Genomic DNA, 16,731 nt, shown 5'->3' with positions numbered 1-16,731 from the left:
GAAGGGTAGTAATGAGAGGAACAGTGGAAGAGGTAGAAAGAGATAAGGGGAGAAATGAAGGGTATAGGAAGAGGAAATGGAACAAGAAGAGTTGAGGATGTAAGAGAAGAAACAAGAACAGCTGAGGATAAAAAGGAGAAATTTGATTGGCCATCGTGCCACAGTCAATGTCCCGGGACAATAAGAAGGCAACAATTTGTCTTGGGCCATACAACATAGTAATAGTAATTGACCATAACAAGCATGTTTATTATAGCATTAGCCATAGTAAAATGTTTAAATTGGACCCTTGAATGTGTGTGTGTGTGTGTGTGTGTGTGTGTGTGTGTGTGCGTGTGTGTAGGGTGACCATATTTTGATTACCGAAAACCTGGACACTTAGCCCGGAAATGAGATACTCAAATGATAGCCTACTCAAAGTTTCCTTATTAATTTCAATACATTTAAAGTGTGCCCACTTTGTATGGATAGAAAATTGTTATATTAGGACCAGGATAGAACTTGAAAACAGGACATGTCCTGGGAAAACAGTTTGGTCACCCTAGTGTGTGTGTGACTCAGCAAGTATGTCTTGCTGTTACAACCCAGAGTCATAGCCATGAACTAGCCCACCTTACAGCTAAGCTAAAACATTAGCACTAACAACTTGGATTACATATATCTACACAGAAACACAATAAACATAATTTTATGTGTTTAACTACAAAACAGAAATTTCTGTAACATTTAAAAAAAAAAAAAAAAATTTAAAGTTACTTTCTTACGTCAAAATAGTTTTTTTCACACTAGCCTACGCGTTAGCTTGTTAAAGCAACAAATGTAAAGTGTTTAAGTTTTATTATATCTATTTATTCTGAGACGTCTCTCTCTCTCTCTCTCTCTCTCTCTCTCTCTCTCTCGAGCGCGCGCGCGCGCGCGCTGTTAATGGCACACAGCATCACCTGCCCTCATTTCTTTATTCAGAAAGCCTTATGAAGTGCCAGGAGACTCAGCCATGAGGTGGCGAGCAGGCGAGGATACACATACAGCAAATGTTTACCGTTATATTAACAATCTCTGTAATGAAAGTGACGTGAATTCGTTTTGGAATTTGGTTTCGGAGTAAAGCGGCGTCTGCGCAGCTCAGTCAGATGATTTGATGTGCGGCGGCACATGCATGCAGTGCAACAAGGCAATCGACCGCGCGAGATATTAAGACATGTAGAGGAGCTGGATTTGCAGGGCTGTGGTTGTGGTAGGCTAAAACACCTCTGAGGAGGGTAGCAGACTAACATTCAGCTGCAGCTCTGAATGAGTCCATATGGGCTTTTCAGAGCAATCCGAGAAACACTGACGGTTAAGTTGCATGGGGCTATTTTCTCTCCTGCGAGCGGGTAAGTAAGTAGGTTACTTCACCTGTTCCTTATCTTAAAGTCACACCACTTTTTTTTCTTTCGCTGAAATGTACACTGTTAAAATAATCTATCTATCTATCTATCTATCTATCTATCTATCTATCTATCTATCTATCTATCTATCTATCTATCTATCTATCTATCTATCTATCTATCTATCTATCTATCTATCTATCTATCTATCTATCTAAAAGAGTTTTCTAACTTAAATGTTAGAAAATACAGGTCACTATTTACTGCACTTAGTTTGTTGGATTATTAGCCAGGCTCCATGGTAGCTTGTTGCTCTATTCAGTTGGTCTCCCTTGATTCAGAATGATTGCACCTGCACACACATCTGAGATCCCATGAGATGTAATGCTGTCAGAGGCAACTCTACCAGCAGGGATGTAGAATTCAAATAAAATAATAGCCTATGATACTGAAATAATTAAATGAATTTCCCCTCTCTCGCTTTCACTCCCTCTGTCTCTCTTCCCCCTTTTAATTTCCAGTTGTCCTGTTGCACTGTCCTCTTGTTTTCACTACTTCAGATATAATCAAGACTGGCAAGAATTACACCAAAGCATGTGAGTAGACTATTTTATTTGAATCTTTTATGCATGCTTTCTCAAATGCACTTGCGAGTCCTGTATAATTAGGAATTGTTGCTTTAGCTTATCCGGAGTTTAGTGTAGCCTACACTTTATATATCCCATTAGATTATCAGCTGTTGTTCCATTTTAAAGATGTACACAGTTTGGCTGCAGTTCAAGGGAAAAATCTATACTTGAAGTGGTTTTCTGTTAGTTATTGCCCAGGGAATCAGCCAGAAAAAGATGTTTTACATCACATGTATCTCTGTTTAAATTCCATTTTCATGTTATATTTATGGCACTGTTTTATCATATTACATACATTTGAGTGTGTTGAAAGTTATGCTATAATGCATTCGCTGCTATGAGACACTTGTTCACACTACAGTAAGATCATTATTAGGCATGGTAAAACATGGTACTTGGAGTAAATCAAGAAAACTAGATTTAAACAATAAGTCAAGTCAACTTTATAGCGCTTTTTATAATGCCAATTGTTTCAAAGCAGCTTCACAGTGTTAACAGGAAAATAATGCAACGTAATTTGATTTGGCTGTACAGCCTCTCTGGAGAAAATGGTGATGTCATCTAGCTCATTTAAATGATCATATCGTGACAATGTGGGCAGATCAGTAATTTAGTTGATATAGTTAATTTAGTTTAGTAATTACATAACAATTAGGAAATTTAGTGTCCCCAACTGAGCAAACCAAGCCAAAGGCGACAGTTGCAAGGAACCAAAACTCCATCAGGGCATAATGGAGAAAAATAAACCTTGGGAAAAACCAGGCTCAGTCGGGGTACCAGTTTTACTCTGACAAATTAACAAACAGTGTATGATTATTATTCTGGCAACCTTACAGATCAGAAGTCATATTAGATCTGAATATTCAAAAGATCAAAGGGATCACGCCAGAGACGGGTTTATTGATGATGACGTGTCGATTAAACAATTATTCTGTGTCGATGCGGCAATTTCAGAGGGCAGACTAATTGGCAATAAGACTGTATTGAGCTATATAAAAAAATAATAGTTTTTCTGTTGATGAATGTATACAAACATTTGCTAACCTGTCTAATAAAATACTATATATATTAAAGCACCTTTGATGTCTCCATGGTTTCTGCAAAATAAAACCAGGGATCGAGTGTAATGAGGGTTCGATGTCTGGGATGTGGATATTTTAATTCAATAATGTGCTTTTAACCATTTCAAAACTAAGCAGCAATTGTTTTAAGCTCAATGCATATTTTCTAATCATCTCAATTTTTGTGTAAAATAGAAAATACAAGAATGAAACTTAACAAATCTGAAATATTTGTAAAATTTGTAAAATAATTGTATTCAAGCTAATGTGTTTAAGAGATGGGTAGATGGTGTATCTGTCTGCATAAATGCCCTCTAAACTGACTTGATGTGTTTTGGCTTTTGTTGGAATGGAGATGCCCTTGTCATAAATATTTAGGGTATGTGGTCATATGATTGAAATAAAGTTGGTGGTCCCTGTGTGGGATGTAGCCACAGGGTGCTTAAACATCTGGGTGATCGTCGCTTTCATACTTATTACATTCGTTCTGTCACTCTTTCTCTCCCTTTGATATCTCTCTTGTTCCTGCAGATGAGACCATCATCCTTCTTTGCAAAAAGGAGAAAGTCAAAATTGGAACCTGTTTGGTCAATCGTTTAAGATGTTACTATAAGAAAGATTGTGGCAGGGAGTACATGTTGATGAAACTGATTTGTTCAGGTAAGAAAAATGATGATTTGTATCTCACCTTTTTATTGTGGTTTATGTGTTGGCTTATAGGGATGCTAACGATTTATCGATAATAACTGAATCGATTCTAAATGTATTAATAGGTGTGTTTGACTTGTGAAGCGGTGCTGCACAGAGGTCAGGAAGGTGTATGACCTTAAACTACCGTTAGAGTGATTCAAAAGCATACAGAACGTCTGGTCTAATCATTTTTGCGGTACTTTTATGTCATACACAGATCCGTCTGCACAGCACCGCTTCAAGTCAAACACACCTAATGTTTTCAAACCATGCAATGGATTAGGTAGGCTAGTCGTTTATTTCAAACATAATTAACCAAGGGTCCAAAAAAACTCCAAACAAGTGATTTTACTGAACATAAGAACTAATCTACTTACTTGTAAAAATGCCATAAAAAAGTAATACATATTTTCTATTTCATATTTAACTATTCTATTCTAAGACCTGTCAATCCAAGTGATCAAACCAATCCTAGCATTGTCCAGATTTAAAACAGTGTCCGACTGATCTCTGCACATCGTCCCTACCCACTATAACCACCCACTATACCCGAGATCCAGTTTCCATTCATTGAACTTTCAAATTAAGTTGGAAAACACTGCGTCATGATCACAACATGATCGGATCTCGCAAGTCCTATAGATTTAGCCAAGCAGCACACTGCTTGAATCTCAATGAGCACACTATCCATCCTAAAATAGGATGTGACATTTATTTAGTTTATATTAAAATACTATTTAGGGCGGATACACTCTAAAACATATAATTTTTTGAGTGTAGGGTGGATATTATGTACATTAGGATGCAGGGATTGTTGTATGTTGTGTTTAGGCTCATTCAAGACCTGCTTTGAAATGTAATCCACTACAGTTTACCAATGTTTTGTGAATTTACAAACAAAAACATGGTGTAAAAGCATTGTATATAGTGTTTACATGTTCGTTGAATCATCCGTGGCATTTTTATTTTGTAAAAAAAAAAATTAAATACCAATAATGTTTTGGTGGCTGCCAAAAAATTTTCAATGTTGGAAAAACCCTGCTATTGTTACTCTACTAGCATCTTGGGTTATCTAGACAATGCTGTCTTTCTAAGAAACTTTCAATTTAATCAGAAATTGTTTAAACTGTCAATAAGTGGATAAATCACTACTTACTGCTTGAAGGGATATAGTTGCAATTGCCCCTTTCTTCAGTTTTAGACGCTGAGCGAAGCTTGCTTGATATTGTCCCAGGTTAGAAAAACTGTCCGGTATGAAAAGTCCTCACGTCCTCTTCACAGTCTGGAACATGACATTTGTGTCCATGATCTTTTCGCTATTCTCACGTGGCGCTTGTTTACCTGCAGAACTCCCGATGATCCGGCTAAACAGTTCCACCTGACAATGAACATGTTCTGGCATATGCAAATGTTGGGGGCGTACATATTAATGATCCCAGCTATTATGTCACAGTTGGGGTTATGTTGAGATTCGCCTATTTTTCCATGGTGTTTTTAATGCACAAGATTAACATAAGAAGTAGGAGGCAATGGTGTTTGAGACTCACAGGATGTGATGTCCATGTACTGAACTCTTATTATTTCACTATGGCAAGGTTAATAAAAATGGTTCATTCTAGGGCACCTTTAAGGATAACAATGAACTGATTCTTAATTTAAACAATGATCAGTTATGAGAATTTGTATGAATTGACATCCCTACTACTTCACACACTTGTAATGTTGATACCAGTTTTATCCTGAGGAATAAACAAACAAAACCAAACTGTAGGCAGCTAGTTGGGGGTCGAGACAGAAACCATGGCAACGCGGCTCCAAGTTGTGATTCAACTGGGCTATCTTGACACTGAGTTGATTAAGCAGTGTTGTTTTAAAGGGAGCACTTTTCTCCTCAGTTCGTCTGGCAGCTTGAGTTACAGCACAACAAAATATAAAGCATGTAAACTACTACTCAGAGAGCCAGAAATGTCATCCATGAATGAGAATTGAAATGTTTTTATACATACACTTGACTTACAGCGATACATCTTCACACCGAATTTCATAAAGGAAGGTTGTGAGCCATCAGGGATCGTTCTCAACCCTGTGCAAACGAATCCAATAATAAATTAGGTATGCTAGTCGATTCAATATGAGAAAAATTGTTCCTGAATGTTAATGCATGCTCAAGGGACTGCGGTTACTTTTTTATTAAGCAAATTTTTAATCAGAAACTCAACTTTTGTTATTGCTGTAAATATTATACAAGACTAGTATTGTGAAACCTGTGGCAATGTGTGTGATTACGTTAACCTTCTTTCGACTGACTTATTTACCCCCGGTTTCACAGACAAGCCGTAAGCCTATAGTTACAGACTAAAATGCATGTTTGAGCTGTTTTAATTGAAAGCAACTTATATCTTAAAATATGTCAGTGCCATTGTATTTAATCCAGATGAACATCAGCAAGGCACATTTATAAAAGCTACATAAATGTCCTCATTAAACTAAGGTTTAATCCTGACTTAATCTAAAACCTGTCTGTGAAACCAGACCATTATCTTGTTTGCTAAGTGGCCACCATCCTCATTTAAACATCTTAGTAAGGGACAGGCAGTCCCTTCAACCATAGCGCATGTAAGGCCTCTGCTAATTCGGACTGACCTTTAGCTAAACTGTTTACCGACACAGGAAATTGTGTCCACTTACACTGATGATGTCACAAGACTTTCAACACGTAGCAAAAGAACATGAAGGTAGTATTTTGTTTAACCTTACCTCCAAAAAAAAAAGTCCTTTCTTTGGAAATCGTTGCACCTTGTTGTGTTTGTTAGGAATTGAGACATATGTAGGGAATGATGCTCTGTGACAAATGTAATGCAGTGGATGAGACAGACTGAGATATATGTATAGAAGCCCCTGAATGAATTCATAAATATCAATATTTTTTAGCATTAGTATTGTCAGAATCTTTCCGAATGAATTTTCCTGAGGTAGTGGTGTGCGGCACCTGAAGAGAACCTGTGGTACATTAGAGTTAGATCACTTAAAATATTGAAATGCACCATATGTGTCTTGCTGCTTTTCCCCAGATGTTAAAATCTCATGTACAATGCAGAAGCCTGCAGGTCGCAGGACTCTGTGTCCTTAAAAATGCACTCCCATAGAGTTGCGCTCTCTAGTCCCTCCCCTCAATTCACTCAGATACATGATACATTGCTCATCTATCCAACACTTTAAATGTCACAGTAGCCCTGTGGTCCCTCCAGCCAGCTTTTTTTCCAAGCTCCCAGCCCACACAAGCGGAACAAAATAACGAGAAATAATAAATACTGATGAAAAGCTACATTGTTTTGGCTGTCGGTGACTAAAATACAAAAAGCATCATTAAAGTAAAAAATGTGCATTATAATGCAAGTTTTCTGAAATAATACAATAGCTTTTTATAAATAAATAAAAACAGACCAAATGCAGGGTTGTTCATTGAAAAGATTCATCATCAAATGTTATGGATGACTTTCATAAAGACCTTTTTACAGAGCTTTTATTTTCTGAAAACTCCGAACACATCTTCCTTTTTAAGAATGACTTCAGTGCCGTTCTTTTCTCAGAGAAAAGCTTAACTCCAAGTCTTCCAGAGTCACGGTCAAAGCTGATTTGAAAGACCTCCGTCCGCCAGCTTCTGTGTTTACTAGTAGCACACAAGCGCAACTCAGCCGTCATTATGTTAAGCCCCGCCCACCATCTCTATACACGATGTGATTGGCCTGACCAGAGTTTGGTTTTTACAGCTCAAACGTGTATCGACATGTAGTCTCGGCAGATTAGATTTGCTGCCGCTAGGATGCGTCTACATTTCTAGGCTATGACTAGGTAATAAGTTATTTAATTTCTTTAAAAAAATGAATACATTTTGCATCAAGGATGCATTACAAAGATTACATTTTTTAAATAAATGTATTGATAATTGATAATGCATTGACAACAATTATCAGAATATGGGGTGTGACGAGACGAGACACAAGTTTGAGTTCACGAGAATGAGAAAAGATTTTTACACAGTATTTTTAAGAAATCCCGAATGACAAAATGCATGCAAAATAGTCTGCAGGTGCATAGTGTAATGTTTGACTGGATCACCCTGTAATGAATGTCATTTCCTTTTCTGAGTATAAATTATCATATACATTAAAAGACAACAAAATACAAGCACTGTAAAAGGTTTTGCCACAATCTCAACTCTTCAGACCTTACTGTACATGAATTATGAGCTTCTACAATGTTTGAACTCCACAAATTAATTATAGAAATAAAAACTTATAGATAAAAATTAGATAAAACTTATAGATAAAACATTATAGAAAAAAATCAATATCAAAGTTTTTAATTATTTTATTGCAGTTTTTATACTTGCTTAAGTGCAAACAATAAGTGCAACCATAATCAAAGTACTCTCTCAATACTCAAAGTGCAAATAGACCAAATTTTTCTTCAAACATGATAAAGAGCTAAGAGATGGTTACAACTACACAGTCCAGCCTAAGATGGCTTTCATATCAGGAGATATTCACATGCATCAGGGATTTTGGCGTTGTCATTTCGTGATCGCCCATACTCTCATCACACTGGCGGTGTCGGATGCTTAGGCTCTGTTTTCAACGAATCCTCCGCCATGGTCTTGTCAGTCATCTCGCCACTTACTCTCGTCGTCACTTGGTCAATCAACTCTGATTCCTACTGTGTACGACGTATCAATATGCAGCTCATGTTAGATGAGCTGGATGGAATTGAAGCAACCGTTATCCAACTGAATTAATTGTTGTTGTTGTTTTTATTAAAGCAAAACGACAGTGACAATGTAAACGTAGAGGTGGCATATTCTTCTCTAACTTATACTGCGTCATTGCAATATTGTGAGGCAGCTTTTCACCTCAATAAGAAATGACATTCTAATTTCATCACAACTCTAATTATCAATGATCAAGTTATTTATTTTGATCAGTGTTATGGATTCTTGGAAGAAAAGAAAAATATTGACTGACCCCAAACTTTTGAACTGTTGAGTATATTGATAAAAATTCACATTTTGTGTTCCACAGAAGAAAGAAAGTCATACTGTATGGGTTCAGAAAACATGAGGTGAAGAAATATAATTAATAATTAAAAATAAATTCAACACATAGTCATAGCTAATTCTGTGTCTTAATCAGGAAGCATCCCAGGTAGGCTATTGTATATTAACTGGTACATAGTTCGTATTACTGACTAATTAAAACATTAGTATTGATCGGCAGGTTGCCTGCTATGCTGCCATTTTCTCTCTTCCTGATGTGACCTTCAGTCAGGCACTGTCTCAGCTGGTTAGATCTGTGTGTTGCAGCCAGGTTGGTGACGCTGGCTCTGCTCTAGCCCACTGGGGATGCCCCTGCTGTGCATGTGGAATAGCACACCCATCATACCTCTCCCTGCATCATTGGTACAGACAACATCCACCATTATTGCAACTACAGCCCACTCATAAACACTCGCCCTCCTACAGTCATCCCAGAGGGAGGCTAAAGGAAGCTGCAAAGAAGACGAGAAGAAAGTAAGATTCAAAGTGGTGAAAAAATGTTGCCTTTGTCATTGCATCAGTCCTTTAGCTTCATGCATGGTTTTTAGATTCCTGTCAGAAGGCTTTGCACTGTCGTACGCTGGCCTAATACTCTGTCTTTAATCTTAGTGCCCTCTGGTATTGACTTTCATGGCTACTTTTAAGTTCATGCAAATCCCAGTTGTAGAAAGGCTTTGTTTTGTTTGCTTCGAGTGCATTAGCATTTTAATTCTAGAGCGAGAACGAAGGCCTCTCCTGCTGCTGCTCACATAAACGCTTCCAATTAGATGAGCAACGGGCGGCTCTGAGTTTTGGGTTATCAAAATAAGCTTTATTACATCCCTCCCTGAGGAAAAATACCCATGCTGATATACATCCTTGAGTTGGCCCTGCTTTTGCACAGCTGTCAATGTCAGTGGTCCACATTAAAACAGTATTAGTCCATCGCAGCTCTCCTCTAATGATAATAATGCAATTTATCAAGTTATAACTTGTGATCCTTGAGACATCTGATATAGCCAAAGTGCTTTTAACCATATATTTTAAAGTTTCATATCACAAATTTTTTATTCTGTTCCTATTAAAAATCTGATATTGCTCTGGCTGAGATATTATCTTTTCTCTGTGGAGAAAATTTGAAACATTATACAAATAGCACTTGGCATTGAAAATGAGACTGGCCCCGTTCTAAATGCTCATGTGATCTGCTCGTATTTTAGTGCAAAGAATTAAACTCGATCCTCCAGCTCTAGCCATCAAGCAAAATCAGACAATTTTCTGTATGAATTTTGGAGAAGAAAAAAATATGCGAGATTGCATCTTTATGAGAGCATGACTAACAATTTCACTCTTAGGAAGAAGCAACCTTGCAAGAGCTAGGAATCTATATGCATATGAGCTATATTCGAGAGTGAGAGGAGAGAAGTGGGAGTTAGCATGATGGTAATGCTTATGAGTTTTTCACCATTGCTGCTGGGTCCATAGACTGGTCCTTCTACTGCTTTGGGACTAAATTGCTTCTTTCATAAAGCAGTTTAATAAGCTGGCACAGAACTATGAATGTGGAAACTCACCAGTATAAGACATTTTGACCAATTTCCAATAACGATTTTTATGGTCAGCAATAGGGATGCAACAATACAATTAGTCCACGGTTCAATACATACCTCGGTTTTTAACCACGGTTTTCAGTTCGGTTAGTTTTTTTGCTATTCTGTTTTTAGGCGACAGGAACAGAAAAAGAGGTTAAGGAGAAAATGTTTTTATTGTAAAACTCTTTCTTTATTTTACTTAAAAGACTTGAAAAACCTTACTTAAACTTAACTTTACTTTTTTTTAAAAACTTGTATACATTCTATATATATATATATATATATATATATATATATATATATATATATATATATATATATATATATATATATATATATATATATATATATATATATATATATTTATAAAGATTTAAAGTGGCAGCTCAGAGATGTACAGCAGCATTTAAGTATGAAATTGAATGAATAAAGTTAGGCTAAAATTAAAACTACATAGTCTTCAATATACAGTATACATTGATTAAAAGCCACTGTATTATTACTTTATTCAAGAGCAGGGAGTGATTTTCTCTTTGTCTTTTGTTGTTTTATTAAAATAATTTTAGAGGTGAACTGTCACTTTAAGGACAGGTGTTCACAATCACTATAGGCTGCGTTGCCAAGACCTGCTCACATCTGTCATATACAGACACACTCGATTTTACTTTCACTTGAGACATAACCAATTGTGTTTATATATGTTAACCTTCTGTGTATTTGACAGTATTAGCGTAGTAGGACTACTTAGTAATCACATGTGTCTAGGGTGACTTGTTTATTGTCACAATATAATTAAAAAAATATCAAGCAAAAGTAAATGTCTTGTTTTGGGAACAAATAACTCAAAACTAAGAGAGTTTTTGCTTAAAATAAGACAAATAATCTTCCAATGGGGTAAGAAAAATTATCTTAATTCAAGCAGAAAACAAGATTTTTTTACCCCATTTTCTTACCCCATTGGCATATTATTTTGCTTAATTTTTCAGGTATTTTTTCCCAAAACAAGACAATAATTTTTACATGTCTAGTAAATATTTCTTAATGTAAGATTTTTTTTTTTGATATTTAGACTTGAAACAAGACAAAAATACTAAGTAAGAATGCTTTTTTTTGCAGTGCAGACTTTACTAACATGGAAGTTCACCATCCTTCCTCCCCTTCTCGTTCCGTGAACCTCTGGCGTTAACTTTACTTTTAGTTTAACTTTAACTTAACTAAAAAAAAATACTGTTCCTGTGGTGTTGAGCAACTACAATTTCTGTTAATCCTATAATTTTATATTATAATTTATTTAAAGTGAATAAATTATAATGAAAAATAAGTTAAGTAAAATAGCTAAAGTAAATCGTAAGTGGAAGTGCATCTGTCAATTCATTGAATGTTAAAAGTATTATGTTAAAAATACACATTGGTTGGCCTATTAATGAGCAAACATCAGCAATTAGCCTACATGTTTAGGGGAATAGGGTATTATTAATATACCATGTAAGGTGCTATGTGCCAGAAATGGGTAAACCACTATCTGCCTGTCTGCCCGTGGGGTGGGGCACCGCTGCGCCAGGCAGTGTCCCACATTGTCCCTCAGAAACATACCCTTTGTCCCCCCTTGGGCTTATTATAGCAGGTGGTCACCCTACATGTGTCTGACAGGTGCGCAAGTTCAGCGCATGTAATACGCAAATTACATATTTAACCTGCACGGCTTTAAAACGCAGCCAAACACCCCCTAATTTTAGTGCATATGATTGAATATTTGCTTATGTCAGCTCAAAGACTAATAGGCACACTCAAACAGAGCCAAAATAAATGGAGAGAAATATTTAAAACGGAGAGAAATATAAATAATTTATTAAATGCAAAACCAAAAATAAAATTGCAATTCACAAGCGCATACTGAACCATGAATGTCGTACCTGAACGTTCAATATTATATTGAGAATTGTGGCATCCCTAGTCAACAATAATTAATGTGATCGCCAATAAGTTGAACTGTAGTGTTATATTGATGAAATGCTCTTTTTGTTTTCCTGAAAAAAGAAAGTTTATTATAATATACCAAAAAATCTCCAATTTTACATCAACAACAGTAAATTTTACATTTACACAATTTTAAAATTGTACATGCAATCAAGCATTAAAACACTATTAGATATAGTAGAAAATAGTTATATATACAGGTCCTTCTCAAAAAATTAGCATATGTGATAAAAAGTTCATTATTTTCCATAATGTAATGATAAAAATTAAACTTTCATATATTTTAGATTCATTGCACACCAACTGAAATATTTTGGGTCTTTTATTGTTTTAATACTGATGATTTTGGCATACAGCTCCATGAAAACCCCAAAAATCTAAAAAAAAATTAGCTATCTTGAAAAGGTTCTCTAAACGAGCTATTAACCTAATCATCTGAATCAACTAATTAACTCTAAACACCTGCAAAAGATTCCTGAGGCTTTTAAAAACTCCCAGCCTGGTTCATTTCTCAAAACTGCAAACATGGGTAAGACTGCCGACCCGACCCTGTCCAGAAGGTCATCATTGACACCCTCAAGCGAGAGGGTAATACACAGAAAATTTCGGAAAGAATAGGCTGTTCCCAGAGTGCTGTATCAAGGCACCTCAGTGGGAAGTCTGTGGGAAGGAAAAAGTGTTGCAAAAAACGCTGCACAACGAGAAGAGGTGACCGGATCCTGAGGAAGATTGTAGAGAAGGACCGATTCCAGACCTTGGGGGACCTGCGGAAGCAGCGGACTGAGTCTGGAGTAGAAACATCCAGAGCCGCCGTGCACATGCGTGTGCAGGAAATGGGCTACAGGTGCCGCATTCCCCAGGTCAAGCCACTTTTGGGCTACAGAGAAGCAGCACTGCACTCTTGCTCAGTGGTCCAAAGTATTTTTTTCGGATGAAAGCAAATTTTGCATGTTATTCGGAAATCAAAGTGCCAGAGTCTAGAGGAAGACTGGGGAGAAGGAAATGCCAAAATGCCTGAAGTCCAGTGTCAAGTACCCACAGTCAGTGATGGTCTGGGGTGCCATGTCAGCTGCTGGTGTTGGTCCACTGTGTTTTATCAAGGGCAGAGTCAATGCAGCTAGCTATCAGGAGATTTTGGAGCACTTCATGCTTCCATCTGCTGAAAAGCTTTATGGAGATGAAGTGCCAAATCTACACTGGTAAATGGTTTACTAACCATGGTATTTCTGTGCTCAATTGGCCTGCCAACTCTCCTGACCTGAACCCGATAGAGAATCTGTGGGATATTGTGAAGAGAAAGTTGAGAGACGCAAGACCCAACACTCTGGATGAGCTTAAGGCCGCTATCGAAGCATCCTGGGCCTCCATAACACCTCAGCAGTGCCTCAGTCTGATTGCTTCCATGCCACGCCGCAATGAAGCAGTCATTTCTGGAAAGGATTCCTGACCAAGTATTGAGTGCATAACTGAACATAATTATTTGAAGGTTGACTTTTTTTGTATTAAAAACACTTTTCTTTTATTGGTCGGATGAAATATGCTCATTTTTTGAGATAGGAATTTTGGGTTTTTATGAGCTGTATGCCAAAATCATCAGTATTAAAACAATAAAAGACCTGAAATATTTCAGTTGGTGTGGAATGAAAAAAAAAAAAATCAGTATTGGATGAATTATTTCATACCAATACAGATAATATAAAAGCTGTTAATGATATTTATTGTCATGATGTGTTGTGCATGCCAAAGTTAAATCAGCATGTTGTTTAATTAGAGATTGTCATTTTGCATAGTTTCAGACCATAGTAAAAGGGGAAAACATAATATGTTTTCACCTTTTACTATGGTCTGAAACGCTGCATCCATATTATTCATATTATTTATATTTTTCAAATTCATATTATTATTTTTTTTGCTACAATAATTATTGTAGCAAAATAAATTATAATATTGATTTGTGCTCTGAGTATACATCATTTGAGTAACAGCTGCAGCATTCAGCATTATTCAACAGCTGCACAATGATTCCAGCCTGCAGCGCTTTCCATCTGTGCCTGGCAGTACATATTATACCAAAGTGAGAATCTTTGTCAATGATTTTTAGGTGATCTATATTTGGGCTTGAACAGGGAGATGGGTGGATTCTTGTTGAAAGAGGGAGACATACAGAAGTGGTTCATGGGTACCACTTACACTAGATTAAGCAACAGGGCCAATGCCTCATCCCATGGGCTCAGCCTGCCAGCCATAATAGCGAGAGTGGGATCAAATCTGGAAAATCCTGTGGAAATGGACCCTGCTATTGCATCCCCTGACCCGCTAAAACCCCAGAGGTCTAGATAATGTTGATCTCTGGCGTTAATCCCCGCTTAACTTGCTTGGGATATGTGGTATCCAAAGCGCAGAGGTTTATCACCACTGTGCCCTTTAATCTGGGTTAAATGACATGGGAATGGTGTCTTTAAAAGGCTGCCCATCCATGACAGGAAACTGTCTTTGAGGTGAGAATGGGAACCACTGTATTTTTTTTTCAACCCCAATGAGTCATTCACCTTTGTTTGGAGGCCTTTTTTTTCAGCTAACAGTATCACATTGGAAGACCTTCTGTGTGTTTAAAAGTGACAAAGAAGTGATTTAAAGTTGCATTTTGAACTCTTAAAAAATTTAATAAAGGCAGGGGGATAACATACTTTGTTCACACTTGTCATGTTTGGTTCGATTAAAACGAAGCCGGGTGCGATTGCTTGGTTAGTGCGGTTCATTTGAACATATGTGAACGCTACCACCCGAACCCTGGTGCGCACCATACAAGCGGACCGAGACCCCTAAAAAGATGGGTTTCGGTCCGCTTCCAAACAAACTCTGTTGCAGTTCGATTGATATATGAACACAACACTAACCAAAGACATGTAAACGAACAAAAACAGGACGTAATGTCACAAGATGCGACGTTACACGTCAGCTGATTAGACAACGCGGAAAGATCAGTGTATCCGGAATGAAAGGGCAAACGCGGAGATGTGACCGTATCCCTATGCCTTTGTAACTTTAAAGTCGCTGTTAAAAATGCCAGTGTGAACGCTAAGCGGACCAGGACTATATGTTTTGTTTTTTGGTCCAGACCATATGAACCAAACGAACCGAACTACAATTGTGAATGCACCCTTAAAATAGTCAATGCATTTGAGTAATATGATGCCTTTTAAATCAGTACAGCAAAAATACTGTATTTGTGACAATTCAATAATTGGATTTTTGTATATATTTTCCCCTTAATACTATTGATTTGCAATGTTGTTGTGAACTGTGTAATTATGCTCTACCCAGTATACTCCTGGAAAATTCAAATTGTATAAAATTTATAACATTAAATGTCTTGCTTTTTTGGAGTTTAGGCAGATAATGAGTGAATGTTTGATATAATTTCTTGTTCATGTTGTTCAAGGACAAATATACAGAACTTCATATTTAATATATGCAAATAGTGTAAGTTTTACCATTGCAAATTGTTTGGAGAAGTCTCTCTGCCCTGCTGCTGCTTTTTATGTCTTGCGCATTCGCCTAGTCTACAACGCACACTTTGCCATGTAATTTGACCAGTCCAGGTCCAGGTAGTTTATGCATACAGAACATGTAAATACCATGTACAATGCATGCTGCATACAGCAGAAATAGTAAGAGTTGTATTGAAGTATGCTATTGTGAACATAAAATGAGAGTTTTTGTTCTCCAACAGTATTTGCTAAATTTATGTTGGACAATGGGTGTTGACAAATTCTTATAATATAGGTGCTCTAAGGTTTTGTACATATTGTTCTTTGTGTGTTCGGTTGTTTTGAGTGGTTGTGGTTTTACAAACATCTCAGATTCATTATAAAGTTTAGGAGCAGTAAACATGAAAGCGGATAGTTGCACTCTCGCTTCAAGTCGTCTTGGATTAGACAGTGGAGATGAGAAATTTTGACACTGACTTGCTGTACTTTCTCTCTATGTTTACCAAATCCGTCTGACAGCTCCCATGACAGCCTAACAGACTGAGGCAGCTGTCTTTGCCTCATACACACTGGCTAAGCAAAAAGCATTAAGTGGTATTTATATTGCAGTCCAATAGCTGGAGCAAACTACAGCAATCTCTTGTCGATTAAGTTTCTCCTCTATCAAGTGTTGCAAATTATTTATTTATCACATTTTTCATGTATATGCAGCTAATAAAGGTTGTGTATTTTTTTAAATGGTTAGATACTTTCTGTTTTTGTTAAAATACTTCCCAACTGTTTTGTTCCCTTTCGTTCAGTCACTCCGACGTAACGTCAGTGACTGACGAATGGGGGTTTCGCCTAGAAGCCA

The 16,731-nt window shown here is 36.9% G+C and overlaps 1 protein-coding gene across 1 annotated transcript in view; it reads left to right on the top strand.

The window, feature by feature from the left end:
- Positions 1-909: 909 nt before the first annotated feature.
- The window catches only part of bean1 (brain expressed, associated with NEDD4, 1), an 89,409-nt gene continuing 73,587 nt past the window's right edge, over positions 910-16,731 (top strand). Inside the window, exons 1-3 of the mRNA XM_067437910.1 lie at positions 910-1,373; positions 1,889-1,963; positions 3,589-3,717. Of these exons, the coding sequence (XP_067294011.1) occupies positions 1,346-1,373; positions 1,889-1,963; positions 3,589-3,717 (232 nt within the window). The 5' untranslated portion in view covers positions 910-1,345. The remainder of the gene's footprint in view (positions 1,374-1,888; positions 1,964-3,588; positions 3,718-16,731) is intronic.

This window comes from Pseudorasbora parva, chromosome 1, assembly GCF_024679245.1.
Source record: "Pseudorasbora parva isolate DD20220531a chromosome 1, ASM2467924v1, whole genome shotgun sequence".
Classification (NCBI taxonomy): domain Eukaryota; kingdom Metazoa; phylum Chordata; class Actinopteri; order Cypriniformes; family Gobionidae; genus Pseudorasbora; species Pseudorasbora parva.
The sequence above is the reverse complement of the archived record's forward strand: the minus strand, read 5'-3'. Positions and strand labels throughout refer to the sequence as shown.